Genomic DNA, 25,894 nt, shown 5'->3' on the forward strand with positions numbered 1-25,894 from the left:
CACACACAAACACACACACATTCGGAGACGAACACACACACACACACACGGACGTCTAATCACGTAGCAAAACACAACGACGTACACTCTCCCTCACAACGGCACGCGCACACACCCTTCACTCCGAGTTGATTTGAACCATAACAGCGGCTGTCGGAACGGAGTGTCTGTTCACATTAAGAGTGTGTTTCTGAGAATTAAGCAGCGTTGATGGTGGTGGCATTTCAGATCCCGTCTGCAGACACAAATGCCAAAACATCATTCTGTCATCCCCTCCTTCTTTCTCTCTCTCTCTCTCACACACACACACACACACACACACACACACACACACACACACACACAATCTCGCACACTTAACCAGGACCCTGGGGCATCTTTAATAGAGGCGAAAGTGATTGGTATGTTTTTACTCCTCTAATGAGAACAGATTGAGTGGTATTTACACTTCATCGGCCGATGAAACCACCTACACATTTCGCTCGGGCTCCTGCTGCTCACTGGCCAAAACAGACATGTGGAAAGGACCCGAGCTTGGCTTTCAAACAGCGACGCGACGTGAAGTATTATCTTGGTCTCTTTGGCTCGCGATGGCACTACGGCGAGATGAATGTGAACAGGAAAACTGTAGCTGAATGAGGTTTGTTAAAAGAAGGCCGGGCGGATTCGTCTCGGAGGAAAAAGGAGTTTGAAAGCAAATTCAAATCTTTTGCAAGAGCTTTGGTTCAGGGAATGTTTAATTCATTGGAAGTCTTCCTGAGATCAAAACATAGGTCTACAAAAACAGCAAACACAGGTCCCTCATTTCATCCAAAATCATTTCATTAAAGAGCTTATGTGTAATAAATGATACAATAGTCAACGCAAGAACCACACACTACTGCAGCAATTTGGGGATTGAATTTCCTCAGGCTATTATCACACTTTGCAGAAATCTATTTCATCTATTTTTATTCCGTACCTATGCCTACGATCCCCACAATGCAAGTGGTTTGCTGACTAGTCCGGCCTGAGATATGTGGGTGTGTAACACTGGTATAGTCTGGCCTCGAGCAAATGGAGCTGCAGAGGTCTCACTTCTTTCTAAAACCACGCCGCGCATCCTCAATCCAAAGTGACATCACTTGAGAAACCATCAATAAAAGACTTGGCGGCCGATTTGACGAACCATCTGTCGACCAAAGTCCGGCGGAAGCAAGTCAGGTGAAGAGACAAAACATCTAATTTATTGAGGAAATGTAAGTGATGTCCATTGCAGCGTTTATGCTGTAGCCTCTTTAAAGAGCCGCCATTAAACGAGCGTCACACGCACACCTGAAGGACCACGCGTGTGACTGCACGGATCTCCTCCCATCTGACCACTGTGGCTCCGACACAAATGCACCGTGAAGCGCCGGAAGCCAAACAACACGGATTTTTGGAAAGAATCCGGCCAGGTGAGCAGCACTCTGCAAACAAACTTTGATGAGTGAAAAGGGATGGAGTTCCCCTTTAATATTACAGTTTATGTTTGAATGTCTTTCTTTCTTCTCCTGTGGACGGCACCTTGTAATTTCATGCTTCACTTACTGGAGGGATTCTGCAGCAAGTAGGGCTTCATTGTTTAATTTCATGTGAGTTTAAGCACAATAGCTGCTGTAGGAATTAAACCTGTGACCTTCCTGTTGTGAGACAAAGTCACTTCCCACCAGGGCATCCTGCAACCTCCTGCAAACGGGGTTCTTTTTTAATAACTGGTTGCTTAGCAGAACGTTGATGGATGAGCCGAAATGAAAAAATTTAACGAAATCTACCATCTAAGGTTGTAATCACAGATAAGTCCTTTAGGCTGACGTATTACTCATTAGGCCCGCGTTCATGTCACCATTCGCGGGCTAACTGAGTTCATATCAGTTAATCTATTATCAGGTGACGCCCCCCCCCCCCCAGTGCACGGCGGCCCGGGGAGGTTAAAGCTGAACGTCTCACTATATTAAACACTTAAAAGGTGCGAGTGAAGCGGCTCTGCTCAACACCGATGCCTTTTATCGTGTATTTTCTACAGATGGAGAAAGAGAGTCGTGACATTTCTTTTTGGCAGGGAAAAGGCCATACTCAGCAGGAGTTATCAAAGGCAAAAAAGTAAAAAGTTTGCGTTAGCTATCTCACTCTCTCTCTCTCCACCCCCTTCTCCCTCTCTTTCTCTCTCTCTCTTTTCCCCTGGAGATACTCATGTTAAGCATAATTAAGCAGATTTGATTAGCATCAAGCCTGGCTTCCTCTCTTGACTTTTAATGAATGTAAATCTACCATCTACATCCTAAAGATTAATTTCTGCCAATTAAAAAACACAAGAGGGCTTATTGGAGAGAGAGAGAGAGGGGGGGGGGGGGGTCGGGAGGAAAAGAGTGTTAAAGTCCTTTGAGTTGGAGTACAGTCGGAGTTTTATCCTCTTCCCCCCTTGTCTTATGGTGAGTCTCTGGAGATCTGTGTCTCTCTCTCCCTCACGACCAAGATCATTGTCAGCACAATGTTCCGTGAAAGCCACTTTGAAAGGACTGCGAGCTCCATATGTAAATGATGGTAGTGCCTGTGTGTGTGTGTGTGTGTGTGCGTGTGTGTGTGTGTGTGTGGAGATGAGGAAACAGTTGACAGGTAAAAAGGTTCAATTTGTCAAGACAAGGTTATTGCCCTGAGATGTTTTTACAGCCTCTCATCTCTCTGGTTAGACCGTTTTGTGGATCCCTTTGATTCAAATGTATATTTTGTTTGTTGATTTAAGATCATAGTTGGTTCAAATATTATTATAATAATGACAAAACAACTGCACCCAGCAGGAATGAGGTGCAACATGAAATCAATGTAAAACGTCCTCATGGAAGGCACCGGATTTACATATTTCAGTTTTTTCCCACTGTTAATGACTAATTGGTGAAAACAACTAATTTGGCAAGGGCTTTTCCCAGAATTTAAACACGCTTTTATTCTTATCATCAAACAAAAAAAACAGTTTGTCATTAAATCCTACAGATATCATACTTCTCTTAAATTGTATTAAACTGATTTTGACTTTTAACTGATTTAAAACACAATATAAACCCCTAAAATGCAGTTTATATAAGTATGTTTATTTAAGGCTCTCTGTTTTTATTTCATTCCTTTGCTGTAATCAGATTTAACAAGTCTCTCATCTGCCATTTAAACACGGAGAATAAATTCCTCTCAAGACAAATAACTAAAGTAATAAAAAACATGTTTTTTTTCAGAGATAATAGGCTACAATTATACAACTATTAGTCACAAACGATGCGGTGGGAAGCGGATGTCGTGAAGGTTTAAAACCCCCTTAAAGAAGACATTAATACTAAAGTGTCGTTAGGCGTTCATAAATAGGCTTATCCAAAGTTTATGTAGGCTAATCTTTGCTCTCTCTCCCTCTGTGTTGATGTGACTGTCTCTCTCTCTCTCTCTCTCTTTGTTGATGTATCTGTCTCTCTCTCTCCCTCTGTGTTATTGTCGCTCTCTCTCTCTCTCTCTCTCTCTCTCTCCCTCTGTGTTATTGTCGCTCTCTCTCTCTCTCTCTCTCTCTCTCTCTCTCTCTCTCTCTCCCTGTGTGTTATTGTCGCTCTCTCTCTCTCTCTCTCTCTCTCTCTCCCTCTGTGTTGATGTCTCTCTCTCTCTAAGAACAAACGTAGGCTCCGCCCCTTTATGATAATGGGACAGTAGCATCTCCGGCTCGGAGGCGAAGCCTCCTCTCGCTCTCACTCAACTATGTGATCGCTTTTCTCCCCCCGCACACACGGACCGTGTCTCTTCTCCTCTCCTCTTCTCCCCCCTTTACCTTCCCCACCTCATATTCTCTCTCCTCCGCGCGCAGCTCCCTCCCTCGCCTTAACATAGGGAAACGGCCTTTTCACGGAGGAAAGTTACTTTCTTTAAAAAAAAAATAGTTTGAAGTTTACTTTTACTTTTTTTTTTTTTTTTTTAATCGCTCGGACATGACTACCATGGCATCTCCGGCCGCTTCGGCTCTGCTCCCCGCCGCTACACTCGGGCACCACCCGGCGCCGAGTTCCGTGTCTCCGGCCACCGACTCCCCGCCGCCGGCCGCTTCCTCGCCGGCTCCGACGGCGGCGCACCAGGCGCTGCTCCACCAGTTCAGGGCGGACCTCCTGCTGGCGAACGGGACCCCGTTGAAAACCGGCGGAGCTCCGGTGTCCAGCGGCGGCGGCGGCGGCGGCAAGCCGGTGTACGCGACCCCGTCGCCCGTGGAGAGCACGCCGCAGAACAACGAGTGCAAACTGGTGGAGGTGAAAGGTGCCAAGCTGGCTTCGTTCACGGTGAAGGACACGGAGCTCATCTGCCTGCCGCAGGCGTTCGACGTGTTTCTCAAGCACCTGGTCGGCGGGCTCCACACCGTCTACACCAAGCTGAAGCGCCTGGACATCGCCCCGGTGGTGTGCAACGTGGAGCAGGTCCGGGTGCTGCGGGGGCTCGGGGCCATCCAGCCCGGGGTGAACCGGTGCAAGCTCATCTCCAGGCAGGACTTCGAGACGCTCTACAACGACTGCACCAACGCGAGGTGAGGGGGGGGGGGGGCGGTGACCCCCTGCGGAGATGTTGGGGTGCAGCAGGTGGGGCGGTATCTAAAGCAGGTAGCACCCGAATGAGGTAAACTATAAGTTATTTAAGGGGCTGGACATATTAAACTGTATCAGACTTACAGGATTCATCACCAACATCTAAATAATGGTGCAAATTGTCAGTGAGCAGTTAACAATAAGTTTGCAACAACTTACGGTTTTACCGTAATATCGTTGTGATTTTCCAGGACTTTGCTGTATCTTTGCTCCGATATACCTGCAGGAGATGCCTCCCATTTAAAAACAAATCGACTATTCCACAAGCCATCGTGTAACCTGTAAACTGCATCGCACAGGGACAAGGAATCCATTCATCTTGTAAAATGGTTTACTTCATATTTATTGGTGGTTGTTTACCATTTGATGATGCCCGACTGGACGCGCAGTCAACTGATTTTTTCCATTTCTTAATTTACTGCTTCACTCCTGGGCCTGTCACTACCACCTTAAACAGATCACGAGAGCCGCGATGTTGTCGATTAAGGAATTTTAGTAATCCTAATAAAATAATGTTTCAAAGTTTGTCGTGTTATCACACACCATGATCTCTCGCTCTCTCTGACACACACACACACACACACACACACGTCTCTCTCTGACACTCGCGCACACACTGACACATGCACACATTGAATCTGACACTGTCATTCTGAGAAATTGATTCTTCACAGAAATTAATTAATTTTCATTTGGCCCCAAGCGGCAGCTTAAATCAGGACAAGCTCGCTCGCTCACTCACTCACTCACTGATCCCTTTGCTTTCTCTCTCCTCCCCCTCTCCCCCCCCCTCTCTCTCCCTCCTTAATAACTCGCTGTCTTATCATATCAACACTCTTTAGCCCTGAGCATCAGAACAGAGGAGATGATTAAATGAATCCTCGGTATTTATGATGCGATTATGTAAATTGGCTGTTTTGCAGAACTCTGATGGTGACCGACTACATGGGTCATCAATCCAATGCGCCACACAGACGTTTGGATAAAGGGGGCCATAAATTGGCTGGTATTTGTAGTTCCCTGGCGCCTCAGCCTGCCGCCGCGCGTACCACATGCTCACGACAGCATGGGTTTGAGAAAAAGTGCGGATTAGCCGTAGTTTGGGGAATTTATATTATTTGATAGTTAATCCCTGCTCCTTGGAGCATGAATGATCCAATTTACACCTGCTATTAAATATAGAAAAGAGGATGTGCCAAGATGTGTACAGATAGACACCACCCCCCGATTTAGCAGTGTGTTACCTACTTATTTTGACTTTCTTGGGCGTAAATCAAATAATTCAGGCGCTTTATCTCTAAGCTGTGACTTGTTGAGGAAAAAAAAAATACAAAAGACACAGAAAAAGAGACTAACCTTTTATGAAGGTGCGCACAGAGCGGCACCTGTTTAAACGTCTGAGGCCCTTCCGACCAAAGACAAAATCCAGATGCATTTTTCTCTGCTTTTGGGATTTCTTCCGAGTTGGGGCGTTAATGGGAACGTTGTTATACAACGGTTGAAAACGCACACAGCCTCCGCCGCCGTCTCTAATTATCCACACAACACTCAAACAGCCTTTAGTTAATGAGATCTGAAAACATCACTCGACGGAAATCTTCAAACGACTTGCGTGATTCTTTGTCCGAGGGCTTCAAATAAGGGTGCTGTTGTGGCCATTAGCATCACCCCCCCCCCCAAAGTAGAAGTTTCTAAGTAATCCCTGGTGTGGATGGTTCAACATACAGGAGAAGGTGGGAGTAAAAGTGGATGGTGACCGTTAACGCGGGGAAGGCCGGTTCATCTCCAGGAACATGATGTTACGCCTCTCTGTCAGGGCTCACTGAGGTTTTTGTTACTGATTAAGACGGCCATCACTTATTATTTTCCAGTCAGGCTGGAGGGGGAAAACAACGGCGTTGTCTGATTGTTTAACACACGTCGAACAAAACGCTTTACACGGATTCCTCCTGTTTAGTCTCGTGGCTGTTTGTTCACTCGGTGGCTCTTTTCTTTTTTTAAAAGATTAAACTCAGCAGAAATAATTCAAATATCCTTTGTTTATCACCGTCTTTCCATCTCCACTTTGCCTCACTCCTTATGTGCACACACACACGCACGCACACACACACACACACACACACTCCCTGACCACTGACTCATCAAACCATGAAGAAGGGCAGACTTCACCCTCAGTCAAAGCCTAGTTATAATTCATGCGTAGGTGCCACACAAACACAAAGAGACACACACACACACACACTCTCTCTGTCATCTCCTTACACACAAACTCACACGGTCACGCCTGTGTGTTTGCTGGCTTTCGCTGCTAAACGACATTAGTTCCACAGAGAGAACATGGCGTGTAGGAGGCAACCTGATCCTCCGTCCTTTTCTTTCTCCCTCAACAAAGGAACAGTTTCATTCTCTGTTAGGAACCTACATCAAACAGCTCGCTCAGGTCAAACTGTGTGTGTGTGTGTGTGTGTGCGCGCACATACTGTACACAAATGGCGTTTGTACATTTTGTGTAGTGTACACAAGTGCCGCCCCTGACATAAATGTGGTGTCAGTGTGGAAAGGCAACAGGATCGCTTGTGATGTTTTTAATATCAACACTCATCACTGTGAACATCCAGAGACAAAGAAAACGTTCCGCTAAATAACAAATACGTCCTTTACCGTGCAGGTAGTCTGGGTTTTGTTTGCCTATATTTTTGTAGGTTAATGGATTTTTGTTTGTGATTGTACAGCAAATGCCTTTCTTTGTTACTTTATAGTAAAGATAATAGTTTTCAGATGCCTTAATTCATCTTTAGACCTCCTTCTTCTTTGAAATTGTCCCCATAAAAACGGTGGGGGGGGGGGGGTCTGTTCTTCCTAATGGCACAACCACCGCAAACAAAATAATAAAGTTTGTAAGAAGAAAACTCTGCACCTCAGGTTCTGTGCGGCTGGACACCACGAGAGGTAAAAAGGAGGCTTTGTTTTGTTCTATTGCAATTTAGGTTTAGTTACTTTTTTGTTGTTGTTTTTTTGCAGCAACTGCAGACATTGATGAAGCAGAGTCAACCTGCAAAACAAAACAACAAAATCCAACGTAGTTAAATCCAACACTTAATGATAAATGAGACGCAGCGGCCTGCGGAGTGCAACAATAGCGAGCTCTTTGTGTCCCTTTGTGGCGCGACCTCGGCCCGCTCGCGTTGGCAGCGGCGAGCCGGAGCTGCGCGTATGTGTGGGAAGGTGGACTCAAAGCCGAGCCCCACTGCCATGCCATAACTCACTGTCAAAGTCAGCAGCGTCAGGGTGGAGGGGAGGGCTGTGTGTGTCTGTGTGTGTGTGTGTGTGTGTGTGTGTGTGTGTGTGTAAGGGTGGGGTGATTATCTCAACTTTAACCTCGGCACTCTTTTGATGTTTTATAGCGGAGAGCGCGATGAGATGGAGAGGGCCTCCGTTTCTTCCACTATGACAGGTTTTAATAGAGTGCACACACACACACACACACACACACACACACAGACACACACGATCTTGACATCGTCTTGACCCTGGAATGTGGGAAAGGAATGCAAGGCGGTATCAGTTTAGGAGATCAGATTCTTGCCGTGATCAAACGTCCTGTGTGTGTGTGTGTGTGTGTGTTCTGTCCCTTCAGCTTCTTTCATGACATCATCACACAGTCTTTCCTAATAACAATGCCGCATAAAAGCTTTTTTTATTTGTCAATTTTTTTTTTTGCCAGCCCTCGATTTCTGAGAGGAAGATCACAACATCAATCTTTCCCTGCCTACTCTGACCAGCAGCATACGACTTCCCTGCGCACGGCGACGACGATATGATTTATCAAACCGGACCGTGACGGCGAATACAAACCCGGCGTGATGAACACAGATTGAAAGGATGGGAGCATGGGAGCCGTAAACCGGCGCTAATATATTCCAAACAAAATCTTGTTTGAGCTAGTTCTCCTACACACACTCGCGTAAACACACACACAGCTGCTACCTATCAGCACCTCAGTCCCTCCAAGTCAGTAGCTGTTCCACTGTTTTGACTGCAACACTTCCCCTGCTTTCATTGCTTGTCTTTTTCCACACTGTGTGTGTGTGTGTGTGTGTGTGTGTGTGTGTGTGTGTGTGTATGTATGTATGTGTGTTAGCGGGGAAGAGAAAGATCTGTCATCTTTGTTATGTTTTGTTTCTGTTCCACCTGTGCTAAGCTCCAGCTGCCATGTTTGGCGTTTCATGTTTCAGGTAACACACACACACACACAGACACACACACTAAGCTAAGCTTGGATGGGAGAACTCAATGTACAGAGTAGCTTTTTACATGCGTGTTTGTGTGTGTGTGTGTGTGTGTGTGTGTGTGTGTGTGGCCGAAGCATTGGCATGAGGGAGGACGTCTGGGTGAGATTTTAATTAAAGTTTGAGACAAAGAGGTCATAAGCCATACACCCCCTCCTCTGCGCACTCACACACCTTATACACACACAGACACACACACACACACACACACACACAATGAACTGTTTTCTCTCTCCCCCCTCCTCTCTCTCATTCCATCCCCACAGCTTGATGACTTTTCCATGAAAGGCTTTTTCATTAATCCTACCTCAGGGAACCGGTGCTCTCCAAGCTCTCACACACACACACACACACACACACACACACACACACACTCACAAAGCATGCTCAACACACACGTAGACCTCCCTCTACGGGTCACTTTGATGTATCAACGCACTTGCAGACTAAACACAAAATTAGGTTCCAGTTCTTTATGCCCGCTAAAATGCAACATATACACACCCACTAACAAGGCCGCAACACACACCAGCGCACACGCATACACACACAGGGCATTAATTAGTGTGCGCAAATAAACAGTAGTAAGGAAAAAGGAAGCGGCAGCTGTAAAAAACAACCGCAGACTTTGTGGTCTGTGTGTGTTTTATTTCCCCTGACCGGTGTTGGCCTCTGCATTTGTGTGCATGCGCGTGTGTGTGTGTGTGTGTTCGTTTAAGGTGTTCCTACATCAGTTGCGTTGCAACTATGTTGCTTTACCTTCAACTTGAGAACTAAAAATACATTTCCTGCTTTTGTTAAGCACAGTATGCCTCTATTTGTAATGCAAAAAAAAATGGGTGTGTGATGCGAATGTGCCTCTGAAAAAACAATACGAACAGACACACACACAAACAGACACACACGCGCATTCACATCTTTATCCTTCTTGCACATTCCGTCTGTCTGTCTCCCAAGGTAGATGTGTTTGTGTGTGTGTGTGTAAATAAGTGTACATTTACCTTAGTGTGTCTCTCTCAATGTCTGTGCGCCTGTGTGTAGCACGTGTGTGTGTGCGCGCACGTGTGAGATATCTGATGTCAGCTGTCACATCCCAGTCGGTCTGGGCCCATAATAAGAGACAATAATAACAACTCATTAAAACTGAGGGCAGGAACTGTGGAGCTCATCGGCTCATCAAATTAACCTTTGAACACTTCATACACACGCGCACACACTCACACACACACACACACACACAAGCTACCTGTTTTTCTCCCACAGTTAGTGACTACCCAATCTTTCCTTCTGTCTTTTTGCCCCCCCTCCTATACACCCCCCCCCCTCTTTCTCAGCCAGTGGGTGTGTCAACAGGGGATTGGTCCTTTCTGCCGGGTAATTGATGAATTATATGCAATATGCAAATGAAGCGCCATTAATCTCCTGACTGACAGCTTCGTTTATGGGGCCTTAATGACGGCTGGATTAGATTCTAATTAAAATCTGCTCAAAGACACCCCACGCTAGAAAGCTGCTGCTTCTGCTAGTCCATCTCTCCTTCTTTCTTTCTTTTTTTTTTAGTTTACTTCCCCACCTTTTCTCTTGGACACTCCCTCTCTACACTTCCTCTCCTCTCACACACATCTCCTCACGGTTCCCTCCATCTCCCTTTTCATCTGTATTGTTTTGGATTCTTTATCTCCACGTCACGTGTTTTTTGTTCCCCTCTTGTGTTTCTGTCTTTTAATATCACACACACACACACAGACACACTTTGCAGACGCATCTTTTGCCCACGGACCCATGTTATCCACTGTCAGGTTGCTCTGAAAGGAGATGAGCTGAGCTGGTCCGTCATTAAGCCTGATGTGGCCCGTGTCATTTCCCCTGTCGGGACATTCACACCGTTTAGTCAGAGCCAAAGTGATGTCTGACAGCTTTTCACACAGCTCCTCCAGGATTGATTGAGCATGGCCGGCTCAATCAAACCACGTGAATCTGCTTGTAGTCGCGGCCCTTTATCGAGGAAATTTGTGACATGACGGGAAAAAAAAAAAAGGAGGGAGAGGGAAGGAGGCGAGCAAACACATTTAATAAGCAAACAAATGAATGAGTAAGCTGAACAGTAATGAGGTGCTTTATTGATGCCATAGGGGAAACTTCTTTTTTGCTTGCTCGTATCCGCGGGGAGGTCAGATCCGCTGCACAGAAGCCTTCCTGGAGCCGCTCGGGTTTCAGCGTTTTGCTTGTTGACACTTCAGCAGGATCAGAGGTTTACAGGCAGAGGGGCAGATTCTCTAACCCGGGGCCACCCATCTCAGTCACAGCACGAAGAAACCGAGGGAGCATTAAGTGGTAAACGGCCTCGTGGCGAATGTTAACCTGTGTGTTTTTTTTGTTGTTTTTTTGCCTGCAGTTCGAGGCCGGGACGACCGCCCAAGAGGCTGCAGAGTGCGACAGAGGGCGGGACTCACCACATGCTGTCCCACAGCGGTCTGGTGCATGCTGGGATCATACCTCCTGCAGGTGACCACCCAGGCCGCACTACGCACATACGTACCTGTGGGCACACGAGTACTGTAGAGACGATACCGCAGGCGCACATAACGCACAACATCGGACGAGAGAAACAATACCTGACATATTCAATTTCCAAAAATAAAGACACTTTTTTAATAGTTAATTCATGTTTTGATTTAGCTTTATTTCTCACTAAATCACAATTTTTTCTCTTTTTCATGTTAGATTACTTAACTTCTAAAATTATATTCCTCCATTTTATTTGCTTAATGCAAAACCGTTTGTAGATTTTTGACAATTTCCTGTTAACTATTTTCTATTTCTTTTTCTTTATATCATATAATCACCAAAATATTGGGGCCTTTTGCCCTCACTTTGAATATTAATGAGGTTACTTTCACTGAGAAGATCTATATACCATCGCAGACATCACAGAAATTTGCTTCTAATGATGTTTATTCAGGAACATTAGAGCCTGTGTTCATAGAAAAACACAAATAGCAGTTAGGGGCGATTTTAGTTACAGTTGTTCAATGCAAAGGTTTACAATTTGGAAATTTGTAAAATAGTTGGTCAGAGTAAATGAAAGAATACATTATTAAAAAATAATGATTTCTAAAGAATTAGTACAACAAGAAATGTTTTCCTCGTTTGAGTGAAATAGATGCATTTAATTTAATCAATGCCTTATTTATAGATTGAATGTATCATTTATATCTATGCTATTTGGTCAATCTACAACATATGATAATATATTAATATGTTATTTGGTGATGAAAGTAACTTAAAAAACAGTCAATTTACTGGCCAGTGTATTCTGCATCAAGTATCCATTAGAAGGAGAAAGCCTCTCTGACTCTAAATCCCCCTTTTTGTTTTCCATAAGGTCAAGGTTTGTAATTCTTCAGAACTGCACAGAAGTGTAAATCCCTGTTTGGGTTCCAGGAGCTGCTTTAAACAGTGAATTAGTGACACATTGTTGCTTAAGCCCTCAGAGGAGCTGCTGGCAAAGTTCAAATTCTGTTCTCTTTTCAGCTGTCGGAAAGTGAAAGCAAGGACTTGGCAGCCAGCTGAGTTACTGCCATCAGTTTAAAGAAAAGAGCAGGTTGCTTGTGCAGGACAGACACGGGCACGGCGCTTTTTCCTTTTTCCTGCTGAATGATACATTTAACCCGTTATCAATAGTGCGAGCAGGCAGGAGGCGACCCGTGTGTTGATTAATAGAATTACCATCCGCTCTGCTGACACACAAGAAACGACTCATAACTTGCAAGTTGGCCTTTTTTAGTCTTGAATTATAAGTACACAGTACAAGTCCAAGATTCCTAATATTTAAGCCATTGAGAACGCTTTTATTTTAGTCTTGCACACAAACAGGAATGTTTAATGTTTAATCTTCTTCTGTAAATGTCTCTCAAGTACATTAATTGCCTCCTCAATCTATTATTTGTTATCTCGAGTTTGTCTCCTTTACAGTCTCAGTCAACTGCCTTCTGACGGCCACAGTGCTGCTTGTTCTCGTGACAAACAGTGTGTCTGTGTGTGCGTCTGTAGCGCAGAGAAAGGGAGAAAAGTAATTGTTGGCACCTCGCCGCTCTCAAAGTTGCCCTTGGCTTTGTGCTCTTCACTGCAACCTGATCTTTTCATTCCCTCCCTCAAAAGAAGCCATTTTCTCTTAGCTCTGCTTCCTCTCGCTGTTCAAAGGTGCTTGAGAGGGTGTGTGTGTGTGTGTGTGTGTGTGTTGTGTATGCGTGACTGTTCAAGAGCATCTTTCTCAGTGGGAAAAGAGTCTTTTTCCACCAAAGGAGAGGGCACGGCAGCAATGTCAGCGCTACTGATTAGAGCTGGCCACATGAGAGGGGAGAAAGAGACGGAGAGCGGGAGGACATTTGAGCGTAAAAGGCAGGGAAAATCTTTGATGTCATCCTCCTTAGTCTCTTTCTCTCGCCTCATGCACACACACACACACACACACGCACGCAGGCAACACGGTGGCTTATGTCCCGCTGTGATGCTGACATTTGAAAAGGTAAAGTACGGAGAGGGGATGGGAGGAGAGCAGGGAGGAGGGCACGAATGAGAAGAAGCAGAGGAGATGAGAAGAAGAGGAGTCATTTGTTGTGGTTGTCTGCGTCGCGGACGGACAGACCGTCCGCCGCAGAAGACGCGATGCTCAGCGGGTTCACTTTGTTGCAAATGCTCCGATGAATCCAGGAAATTGAGACTTACGGCCTGTTTGCGTTTCCTCAAGTCGTGTTTGCACAGTTGCGGGGTTCGTCTAACTTTAATAATCCCCCTCCCCCCCCCCCCGTGTTTGTCTGCATTAGTGCGAGAGATCTTTCATTTTCTGTGGCATAAGTGAGTTTTAAAGGGGGTCAAACTACCTCTGAGGATCAGGACACAAATTAAACAAGGCCCGGCCACATTTTGTCACTCTCCGTTGTGCACAACCCCTCTATTAGAAAGCACCTTTATTTTCCTCTCTTTAATTCCTACTCACAAAGATGGACCCTGCGGGCCAAAAGGTGGCGCGGCCGCCGGCGGTTAGTGTCGCCCTGTGTGCCGTGCGCTGGGACGCGATGTCCCCCCCCACTGTGTGGGAGAGATGAATGTCTCGGCTTGTTCCCATCGCCGCCGATCCCCCGGCAGACTAAATGTCCGGTGCAGCGGTGCAGTCAGGATGAATGGCTGGCCCCTGTCTTCCCATGACAACCTCCTGCCTGCCCACCGCTCTAATCCTGCACCGCGGCCATTGATCCGGCTCTTATTGATTGGGCTTCTTTCTGTTTCTGCCTCTCTCCGTACACATATCCCTCTCGCGCTCTCAGATCTGTCGGCCCTGGCCAAGAAGATCAAGCTGGAGGCCCTGGCCAGTTACCACAGCAACCATCAACATGGCGGGATTAACGGGGAGAACGGCGATCACGGCCACGGACTGGGTGAGTGTCCTCTTGGGTCCATCCACACACACACAAACATACACGGCGGCTGTGTGGGACGCGCCGCGCGGTTGTTGTCTGTACACATCTGGGATGCCAAGTCAATACGACTGGAGCAGCTGTGTTTGAATGAAGCTGATTAAAAGCAGGATGTGACATCACCGCTCCTCACCGGTACGTTTCCTTACAAACAAAACAAACAGCAGCAGCAATTAGCAGTCATGTATTGTTTTTTCATCACCAGTTTTTCCTTTTTTTTCTGATTGTGACACATGTGAACATTTCCTGCAGCTTGGAACTGTTTGCATGCTTGTGGGATTCAATGAGATGAGTAAACACAACTGGTCATCGACTCTGCAGCACCAAAACACACGGCGAATCATCCGCACAGATTACTCATCGCATCAAGAGAGCACCGACCCGAACCAGCGGCGTTACTTAGGCTCCGCATGGCATCGGCTGAGGAGCATTAGATCAGGATTTACTGGAAGAGAAGCCTTTGCCTTTCAGACTTACAGTAAGTTAGCCGTGTGTTCTCATTCCTTTGGCTACTTGCGCTGGTCTAATATTTAGTCATACGTTATTTAAAAAACTGATCCGTGGCTTTTCGCAGTCAGGGAAGAGCGAGGTGGACGAAAACAAGCGCACCCGCATCATAGAGAGATGAATAAGATGAGGGGCTGAAGCCAAATCAATAGTCTTCTCTCTAATTCACTATCCTGAATGCAAACGACAAATGCCGGACAATCGATGGGAGAACGGACACGAGCACGCACACACGCACACACACACACACAAGCGCGCGCACACACGGGCCACACCGCCCCCGCCGTTATCGACAGGTTAAAGCGACATCAGTGTGTTTAGACAGATGACGGGGCTTATGGAGGCCTGTGTGGAATACGCTATCAACCCGGGACACACACAGACACACACACACACACACACTCTTAACATGAGGCGCACACTGCAAGGCTTCAGGACAAAAATGAAAAGGTGGAAATTGTCCTTGTGTTTTGAGACAAAAGTAAAATTGCTGAATGCTTGAGCCGGGTACCTTTTCAGGTTTCGGCTTCGTTTGTGTGTGTGTGTGTGTGTGTGTGTGGGTCTGTGTGTAGTAAATAGTTTTCTCTACCCGTGTCTGCGCTTCCAGCCTTAAGCATTGTTTGCCGTCGTAACACGCTCGGTTACAACTGCCGGCATCTGTGCGCAGTTAGGTGGCATGGTTACCACCAGCCATTATAAACATGTAAAGCCTAATCACTGTTAATGATAGAGTCAAGTGGAAACACACACACACACACACACACACACACACACACACACACACAACATACAGCGCAGGCATACATACACACGTAAGAACGGTGTGTTTTTTTCCATACCGCCACCCACGGCCTTATGGGAAGGACAGGCCCCTACCAGGGCTTCAACCACTACAAAGGCAATCTCCGATTACACAGACGCACACACTCACAAATGCTGAGTGTGACACCTTATGGGCCGGGGAGGAGCGGGGAGCAGCCATTTCTGCATTTAACAAGATCTTCTGGGAAATTTACAGTAACTGTTTGTTTACAGTAATGGTTTGTTTGGATAAACATAAGAGAGGCACTTTGACTTTTGATGTTTTTTAATGAAACATAAGAGAGAGTGATGGGAGGGCAGAGAGAAAGTGAGGAGAGGGGGATGGGGGGGGGGGGGGGGGCAGAGTTAGGAAGGCGAGAGAAAATGAAATTATGGAAGGAGGGGTGGGGCTGCAGGGGAGTGGAGGGAAGGGGAGGATGGGTGGAGGAGGTGGGGGGCTGTTACAAAAGTGGAGTGCTGGTTTCTGAAACCAGGGCTTAATATTTGGAGTTGGCTGCTAGTTTATTGTCGGAGCATCTGGTTATTTAGCTCCATTCAGACGGATCTTTTGTTTGGACTGGTTTCTGCGCTCGGCGAGTGAGAGACTAATCTGCCAAATGCACAAAAGCACTGCACATATGTCCGGCGAGCCCGACTCGTAAAGTCAACGCCTCGGCCTTTATTTCTTGCTTTGCCCTTTTCTTCTTCCTTCTCTTTTATTTCCCTCTCTTTCTCTTCTTTCCCTCCATTATTTGTTCTATTTCATCACCTCTCTTTGGATGGCCTTTTTTTTTTTTTTTCTCTCTTTCTCGTTTCCATGCACTCGTTCTATTATTTGTGACAATTGTGTGGAATAGAGTCCAAGATTTTTTCCTTTGTGTTTATAATTACCCAGCGTGCATTGCTGGCCCAGCACCAGGACTGCCATCAGCTTCTTTTGTTCCACTTCCTCCCTGTGTTTCTTTTGTTTTTGTTTTTCCTTTTATTAAATGATAAATATTTATGTCATTTTCTCTCCCCCACCCCCCAAAAAACGGGATTGTTTGTTTCATGAATAGAGGGACTGCAACAACCCACTTGGGTGCTGTTGAGAGGAAGGATTTTCTTTAAAGATAGTGGATGCTTGTGGTATCGAGAGGAGCGCGACTAGCAGATTGGCCAAGATAATAAAGACTTCACCGCTGAAAACGTGTCGGGTTGTCGTCAAGAACACAGAAAGAAATCTTTCTTTTATTCCAGAGAGGTTTGTGGTTTTGTTTTGTGTAATGAGCGAGGGGGGGGGGGGACTGTTTCTCTGTCCTCTTCCTCCCATTTTCTTCTTATCTTTTTCCACACCCGACATCTCTAGACCGCACTCGAGCATATTTTGGACTGGTGGTCTGGAAGCGGAGCGGTCAGCCAGGTAATATTGACTTCACAGAGGAGTGACATTGGTGTCCGGTTTCACACCGTTCAGGTCGGTGCACTGCACGGGGCTGAGCGGAGACCTTGCATTGCGATGGATGAATACAACTGAAGCCAGAATGAAAGAAGAAGAAGGGGCATCGGGGGTGTTTCGTGTCGGGGTGCACGTGTGGTGCAGCTTTGGTGCCCTTTAATCAGAGCTGCTGTTCCGATCTTCTTACCGTAGTCAAACTCTCCTCCTCCCTCAGTCGTTCTCTTATCTTCCACATTTTCTTCTATTCTCCCCCACCAGTTCTGGATCAGTTGCCCTTCATGATGATGTCCCATCCTCTGATTCCTGCCAGCCTGGCGCCGGCCTCCGTTTCCATGGCGATGGGCCAGATGAACCGACTGAGCACGCTGGCCAGCATGGCGCAGCTCCACGCCAAGCCCCCCCCCAGGGCTCCCACCTCCGTCATTAAGGTGAACTCAGAGGACCGTCGGCGGGGGGGCATCTGACCACCAGGCAGAGTCCACGCATGACGCGGCTTTCACTTACACAGTTGTTTAAACGCCACGTAACCCCAAATCAAATAAGCACGCACAGACGTATTTTCTGTCCCTACAATTCAAGATCTTTGGATCATTGTACATGCAGAGGTTATAGTCAAGCTTCTATGATAATGGTCTAGTGGCAGGCTCACGTTTCTGGATCACTACCATGTTGTAACCAGATACACTGAGATATCAGACAGAAACTTCTCCTTAAATAGCATCTCACCCCATACAAATAATTTAAGGAGGTTTGGAAGGACTGGAAATGTTGCCAAAATAATGACGTCTCTGGTCATTATTTTAACTCATTGTTCAATCTCTTGAATGATTCCCACCAATGATTTTAGAGGATACCAATATGCTCTCAAGCTTGTACGAGAATATATTCTTTGTTATGTGATTTGTCGAGTTGCTACATTTTGGTCATAGCAGGATATGTCTTTCGGCACATTTGTTTTAGCATACAAACACTATGATGACACAACAATTGAACATTTCTGGGTTTTGGAATTCAGTATCCTCATCAGCATACCAATCTGACACTTCTTGTGGTTCGGTAGGAGCGAGTGCTGGACAGCCCGTCCCCCTCTCCCTCGTTGGAGGAAGCGCAGATGTCCTCCAATCACAGCAGCAGTGTGTCCAGTTCACCGTCCCACACAGAGCGTTCTGGGGAAACCACACGTAAGTACCGACCGGTGGTCAAGAGAGGAAAAGCTGTGGCTCCAATTACACCGAGATGTGTTTCTGTAGTTGACCGTTTTGTATTTTCGTTTCAGACCCACAGGATGACGGCCTGTCATCAAGTCACAATGTGTTGGGGCACTCGCCCGACGGGACCTCAATGGAGTACAGCAAGGAGAACAAGAGGAGCCACGCCGACAGAGGTGAGATTCACTGTTATTGTCCTGTAGATGGTGTCAGCGTTGGACCTGGTTGGGAGGCACTTTGTTTTTTTAAATAAAGTTAATGTTTCACTATTTTCTCACCAACCACTCATCCGACTGACTTGACACTTGGTGGGTGGGTGAGTGAGGACTCGAGGAACTGCACCGTCGATTGTGAGCACTGGAGATCCTGCAACTTGGCGCTTTTGCAGAACATAATCTTAAAAGCATTTTTTGCATTTGACTCCACTGTAAAAGAGACGTCTGTAAACTGTTAACAAGACACTTCAATCCGTAGAAGAGGTCGATCGCGAATCCTTCTGCTGAGACTTTATGATGCGTGCAAGTCTGTGCAAGTTTCGCAACTGTGTGACGTCATCACAATGGAAAGTGAAGGTGATCCCGTGAGCCTAGCATACCCACATGACGCATGCACATTGCCAGGGGATGCAACTATGTGGTGACCGGCGTGTTGCTCAGAACCGAAGGAAGCTCGGGGTCGAGTGTGAAGCCGTTTGGATGAGCGGTTAACAAGACACATTACTCAAATATGTTGAATGACAATGTGAGCTTAGACCTCAAAGTTCCAGGTCCCATCGTTTCCTGAGAATTTCTTCTTGCAGTCATTAATCATTTAATAATTATTAATGAGTACTGATTATTTCTCTGTTGAATCAACTGTCTCTCAATGCGGTTTCCACCTGTGATCCTACAGACAAGTTTGTGCTAGTTTATTTCTATTCTATTTCTAAATTTATTTCAAAAGTCAAAGGGTAGAAATATCTCAGTAACAGGTCAATAAGGATGCACTGTCCCACCTTTTCTGTCCTCCCCATCTCCTCCTCTCCTCATTGTGGTCAGTGCCCCCCCCCCCCCCCCCCCCCCTCCTCCTCTACCTCCTCCTCCTCCCGGCTTCCCGCGGCGAGCAAAGACAAATAATTCTGCAAAACAGGGCTCCATTAGACCAAGAAGCAGTGTTACATTAGCGAGTCATTTGCCAGGCCGCGGCCTAACGAGCCAGGCGGCCTCCCGTGCTCTCAGCTGGACCTCATCTGCATAACGACCGCCTCCCTGTCGTTAGGGCCCCGCGTTGCCACGGCGCTGCAACGTCAGTTGTTTGGTTCTCTCTGTCAGGGAGGTTTGCATTAGCTTAATGAGGACTGCTCAAGGACAAACAGTCAGCAGAAATCCACGGCGAGAGAGAGGGAGAGAAACTGAGAGTTTGTATGTGTGTGCACGCGCCCGGCTAAATGTATTCTAATACCGAATCACATTATTCAGTAATCGAATCTAAAAATCACAAAGGCCTCCCAGGTAAGGTTTCAGATGCTGTCAGGTATCTGTGAACATATTGACAAAGCAGTGATGGCACCAACAAACGTGAAAGCCATGCATGGCACACTGCATTTATGCAATTGATTTTTAATTGATTTTGCTCCATGCAAATGAAACGTATGTACATTTGCTGGATTGCAGGCTTTTGTGTTCGACCTACAACATCACAAGACGGGTTCATTGTGCATCCAACAGACTTTCAAAGAACACTCCAAGCGCTGTCATTCTGTCAATCCATTGTATGATAATCTTGAGTGTGTGTGAGTATGCATGTGTGTGTGAGAGAGTCAGTTTTGGCTGTGTGTGCTGTTTCAGTGGTCTTTGAACAACGTATCCATGCAGCAAAGATCAGAGGCCATCCCTGACACCTCACTCCCATTAACCAAACATCAGCAGAATTTTATTCTCTGTCTGTCTCTCTGCTTCTCTTCCACCCTCCCCTCCCTCCCGCTCTCTTCCGCTGACTGGCAGTCTTCACGTGGTGAAGTTCATTAGCCCTGGGGACGGGTGGGAGAGGAATAAGAGAGGGGGGAAAAAAGAGAGATGAAGTTGGGAGAAAAGAGAAAAACAGACAGTGACCTTGGTTAGGGAGATGGGTAAATGATCAAACGAGCTGGCAGCCGTGTGTGTGTGCGTGCGTGTGTGTGTGTGTGTATTTATGCCAAGCATGTGTGTGTGTGTGTGTGTGTGAGAGTGTGAGGTAAAGTAGGCGTAAAACAGTAACTCAATAAAGGATCAGTCACATCCAAGGAGCCCGGGGAAACCACGCTGCTGACTGCGCACTTCAGCGGCTACGAGCGTGTGTGTGTGCGTCTGTATGCGAGCCACGGGAGTGTAGTTGGATGCCCTCCGCTGAGCTCGCCAGCACCTGCTAATTACCTTTCTCTACAGAGCAATGCTTTTAGCAAGGAAGAGGGAGAAAGAGGTGGAGAGGGGTGGGGGAGTGGGGGGGGGGGGATATTGCTTCTCATCTGTGAAACACCTTGAATGTGACAGTTGCCAAGACGTGAGGCCGAGGCGGCGCAGGGGGAGGCGGGTGGGTTTGGAGCAGAAGATGCTGTGGTCAGCTAAGTGGGGAAAACACTGTCATTTGTCACAGACCGAGAAAAGTGCCAGATATCACAGCGCACGCTCACCCTCGCCTCTGCTCCAGTAAGCGTCGGACTCCCAGGACGTCTCCGTCCTCAGTGGCTCGGATGACAGCGAGCGCAGAAAGCGAGCGACTGCCTGATGTGTGTGTTTGTGTGGATGGAAAAAAAAATAAAAATAAATGCAAAAGGAAATGGCTAGTCTTCATCTCCCCTACTGTCAGGAATCAGGAAGGCGCAGTTCTCAGGTTTACTAGCAGATGGTCATCCATAATGCAGCTTCTTAGCTCTTTCTACGGGAGGTGTCAAGCTGTGGCGCATTATCAATAGGCAGAGTGCCATCTAATAAAGGGTAACCACATTTTCAAAACTCAAAACCAGGACTTCTGCATATGCGAACACGCTCACAGTAATTAGTGTAAACAACTGCTGCTGGACTGGATATGTTTGTTATGTACTCATAGAAATTAGCATTCACCCTTGATTGCATATTGCTGCTGCAATGATGATCCCTTTGTAGGTTTGAGACAAACATTAGTCACGTAAAAAGACAGTGTGTCAACTTTATTTACATATCATTTGAACAGTCTGTGTTTAGTCCTTTGCAGGACTAAAGAGAAAAAAAAGGATCTATCTCTATCTCTGCACTGCCACTGCTTGAAGGATAAAGGTCTATATTTAACCCTGAATTATAAACCAATGTGTGAGTCCACCTCCCGATACCTTCCTGATCCCTGAGCCCCTCTGTTCCTTCTCGTCAGACATCCTTAAAACACATGCACACCTTTCCTTAACCCTCTGATCTGTAAACAGCTAAGCCCTGTAGTTTTTAGCCAATCTGACTCAACCAGGAGTGAACTGTGCCTTTTTGTGAGGAACTCATTTCCGTGATACTAAAGTGAAGTAGAATAAACTGCGAGCCCTTTGTGTTCAACCGCTTCAACTAACACACACACACACACACACACATCAAAATGTCTCCGTCTGCCCTCCAGAGAACAGCTCCTTGGCCGCTCACACAACCAGGCAGAGCTGTGATAGACAAGTCTACCAGAAACCCCCATCAGGCTGTGAGAGGGTATCTTACCCCGCAGGACAGAAGCTCCCAGCAGGTCTCCACCACACTCCCTTCATCTTCCCGGAAGGCCTGTCCTCCATAGAGACCCTGCTCACCAACATCCAGGTGAGGCTCTGCTGGGGCTTTATTATTATTATACTGCGAGATGAATAGGAAGGGAGATGAGCCACTCTTTGGGATTTCCTGAAATGGTAAATAGCAGACGAGGCCGACATTTAAGATGTGCAGTAATTGGGATGGGCGTGTGCTGACCTGCTTCTCATGTTTTACATGTCTTTGTTATAGAGGAGTCACAATGAGAGCTCTCACTGGCCGGGTTTCTTTTTACAGAAAGGTGTTTTTTTACCTCCTCTGACCTGATAGAATATAGCTATCAAATGTATTTTAAGTTGCTCTTTTCCAGGAATTATACACCAGAGTAAAACATGTACCGCCTTAGTCCCAATTATTTGAAATCTTTTCACTATTAGAGTCAGGTGGTCTAAATTCTCTCTGTCCGTATTCACTGCAGCAAAAATTTAAAATGTTGATTGAAAGTAAAAAAGACTAACTTTGCCTTTGTCAACGTGTTCACTGAGGGTGAGGTGAAGGAAGGAGTTGTCTCTGCGAGGCGTTTGAAGGAGACAGACGCCTCTCCTGGCTCCTGATCAGTGTGTGACCTGTTGATGTGTGCCTGTGTGTCTCCAAGCAGGGTCTGCTGAGGGTTGCCATAGAGAACGCCCGGGCCCAGGAGAAGCAGGACCAGATGGAGAGGACGGAGCTGAAAATGGAGCTGGTCCGAGAGAGGGAGCTGAGGGAGACGCTGGAGCGGCAGCTTAGCATGGAGCAGAAAAACCGAGGTGGGCCGCCCCGCATCAAGCGCCACGTGCGCTATCTTAGGGAGAGTGAACCCTGCTGCCACAGGAAAGTCCTCGGTTTGATGTCATGTGCTGTGCTTTCAGTATAAGTGAGCGAGGAGCGCGGCAGCCTCATTAACAGACTGCCACTCGAACATTGAGATATTCTACAACGAGCTCATAATACCTTCAAAGTCCCTCACGTATCAGGATGTAAATCAACCGGGAAGCAGACGTATAATACACAAATTATTGCTCGTATGGATACAAATTAAGTCAAGTATTTGAAGCTTCCTCTTCCTTTTTCTCTCTGTTCAGTTCTGATCCAGAAGCGCCTGAAGAAAGAGAAGAGGAGTAAGAGGAGACTACAGGAGGCCTTGGAGGAGGAAGTCAAACTGCGTGATCAGGCAGAGCACACCCTGCTGCACACTGCCAACACACACACAGGTACAGGAACACGCACAAACAATATCATGAATTCCTTATGGAGTTTTATTCTATTCTGTGAGCCCGAAAGTTCGAGCAACATGCAACATGATTCTGATTTTCATATTAAATGTCACCGCGAGCCTTCCGTGCAGCCTCGACTCTTCATTTCCCTTTCAATTAAGCTTCTTTATTAATGAATGACCAAATTGCAGGCCATCAATCATCGGCAGCCCCGCCTCACGCGGAGTCTGTGACCCAGGACGTGGACGGGAGCAATCACAATGACAACAGGATGGACACCAAGGCAACAGTACAAGGTACAAGTGTCCAGAAAACAGACAAGCGGCTTCTTTGGTGCGTGTCTGAGAAAACAGCTTCACGCAGTAGAAATGTTGGAGCTGTGCAGTTATTAGAAGGGTAGCAGCTACTGTCACTGCAGAAATGATAATGTAAAAAAAAAAAAGATTTTTACAGAGTTTTGAATTTTCTTACATTGACTTTCGCTTTGAAATGAATGAATCCACATTAAGGCTCTGCGCCGAATGATAATTAAAAACGACTCTTCAGTGTAAGAATCTGGAAACAAACCTGCTGCTGGGAAATTTATTTAGCCCCCATCAACTGAGCTTGGACAGCAGATTTCATTATTACTCACTGATGCCTAACTGACCACTCTACTGGAAGGGGGTTTAAAAGATTTCACAGGGAGAAGTTGAGCAAAATGAAACGAAGCGTGGGGCGGTTCACCGGGGCGACCGTCCTAATGGAGACAGGCGTTTTAATTTATTTATTTTGCCAACATTATTGTCTTCCCAGGAAGACATTAATGAAACCACCCCACACGTAACGTCTTAAACGGCCCGAAAAAGAAACGGCGGCGATCTCTCTCTCTCTCTCGCCCAGGCCCCCGTCGGAGGGGTGCATGGCGGCGGCCCACCTCTGCCGCGCGCCGCGCCAGGACCGCCGGCACGAGACGCCGTGGCTTGTTCAAAGCCAATTTTTAATTGAATGTCAGTGAAGCAAGAAGAGAACTGGCCACTAATTAACGGCTGTCTTAATTGTCCTCGTGACGAGTTTGTTTGGACATCATTTGCATAATTAACACCCAGTAATAAATCATTTAAAGGGGGATTGTCTGTCAGACAGCGGGGCAGGACGGGGTTCCTTTGTGCCAGCAAGTTTAATCGCCAGAAAACAGGGATCAGGGGCCGAAAAACACTTTCAACTGAACCTTACTTCATAAAGATCTTTTATTAATGAGCTTAGGGCAAGGTTATAGGGGACAATATCAATATTTGTATGAATGCATTTGTAGTCTTACTGTTTCAGCCATTGTGATCTGACCTGGTCTACATTCAGTATAACTTATAGAATTTTGGTTGTGTTTTATTAGACTGGATTTCTTTCTGGATTTCAGAGGGCAGAGTGTTCTTGCAGACATCCGGGATGTACTGAAGACGAGGTGGAAGCGCGGACGGATGAATGGACGGATGAATGGAAGAACGGAGTGATGAAGATTTTCTCATTAATGAGAAACAATACAATAGACAGGCATGCTTGGCAGCGCAGTGGAAACCCGTGATGGACATATCCCCCCCCCCAAACTGGACTCCCTTACATTTCAAGGGTGATATTTGAACTTTTCCATTGTTCTCTCATTTAATTTATTGCATTTATCACCAAATCTCAGCCGTAGTGGAAACAGTACTTTAATCTGATGATGTGTTTGACCGTGTTTCTTTTAATCAAGGTTTTTAGATCCTAGATGAAGACGACCATATCTGTTTTTTGTCAGTGTTGGTTATCTGGACACGAGAGTTGTGTACATATACAATATATAGTTATCATTTTTGTTATTATTATTATTATTACTATCACAAAAACATATTGGCATGTTGTACAGTCAGTAAAGGACGTATTGTGTATGTTATGCAGTAGTGCAGTTTGACAATACAAACAATACAAATTCTTTTTATCAAATGGCGTCAGTGCTTCTTTTCCTTATTTTATATGTGCAGTTTTTTTTGTTTAGTCATTTTTGTGACATTTTTTTTTTTTTCATTTTTGTGTGTGTGTGTGTGTGTGTGGAGGAGGAGGAGGAGGAGGAGGAGGAGGAGGAGGAGGAGGAGGAGGAGGAGGAGGAGGAGGAGTGGGTCCATTTGCTTGCAAGACTGTACATATGTGAGGAAATGAGATGCAATGTGACATTGACTACTGCACCATCTCCAAAAAAACATACACGTAAATATTGACAGACAGACAGGAAGGTGGTGAGCAGGGTCACATGTGAGCTGACCTTTAGCGAAACATGATGACGATGCACTCTCTCTCTCTCTCTCTCTCTCTCTCTCTCTCCACTCATTTTTTTTGTCCCGTCTCTGAACTTTAAAAGCTTTCTTGGACCAATAAATTCTTAAGTAAATGAATGAAAGATGTGACCAGAAAAAGAGGAACATTATTTTTGCTGTATAGTCAATTCTGGCTATTTCATCATCATTGCAGGCCAAATAGTAGCATTGCAGGAAACGGAGCCATAACAAATTAAACTAATAATTGATAGTAGTTGTGTATTTCAGATTGCGGTCATGAAATGATCTGGTAACATATATATAT

At 46.1% G+C, this 25,894-nt stretch overlaps 1 protein-coding gene across 4 annotated transcripts; it reads left to right on the top strand.

Moving 5' to 3' along the window:
* On the top strand, positions 1-25,261 carry dachc (dachshund c). 4 transcript variants are annotated; one of them, XM_078104697.1, is made up of 11 exons: positions 1-4,561; positions 11,304-11,413; positions 14,236-14,346; positions 17,390-17,559; positions 18,192-18,312; positions 18,408-18,515; positions 21,934-22,121; positions 22,705-22,855; positions 23,171-23,299; positions 23,494-23,598; positions 24,675-25,261. In XM_078104697.1, the coding sequence occupies exons 1-11, from the start codon at positions 3,978-3,980 to the stop codon at positions 24,734-24,736; spliced, it is 1,839 nt and encodes a 612-aa protein (XP_077960823.1). In that variant the 5' UTR covers positions 1-3,977; the 3' UTR covers positions 24,737-25,261. The 4 variants fall into 4 exon arrangements, with proteins under 4 accessions (XP_077960823.1, XP_040035139.2, XP_077960824.1 ...); XM_040179205.2 differs by having other exon boundaries at positions 24,699-25,261; XM_078104698.1 differs by having other exon boundaries at positions 22,708-22,855.
* Positions 25,262-25,894: the final 633 nt, after the last annotated feature.

The sequence above is a fragment of the Gasterosteus aculeatus genome, chromosome 6, assembly GCF_964276395.1.
Source record: "Gasterosteus aculeatus chromosome 6, fGasAcu3.hap1.1, whole genome shotgun sequence".
NCBI classification, from domain to species: domain Eukaryota; kingdom Metazoa; phylum Chordata; class Actinopteri; order Perciformes; family Gasterosteidae; genus Gasterosteus; species Gasterosteus aculeatus.

Bases quoted from the DNA above. Each gene is read 5' to 3' on its own strand.
- dachc (XM_078104697.1), top strand. From the start codon at position 3,978: ATGACTACCATGGCATCTCCGGCCGCTTCGGCTCTGCTCCCCGCCGCT. The intron at 11,414-14,235 runs GTGACCACCCAG...TCGCGCTCTCAG, and splicing joins TGGGATCATACCTCCTGCAG to ATCTGTCGGCCCTGGCCAAG. The intron at 18,516-21,933 runs GTGAGATTCACT...TCTGCCCTCCAG, and splicing joins GAGGAGCCACGCCGACAGAG to AGAACAGCTCCTTGGCCGCT.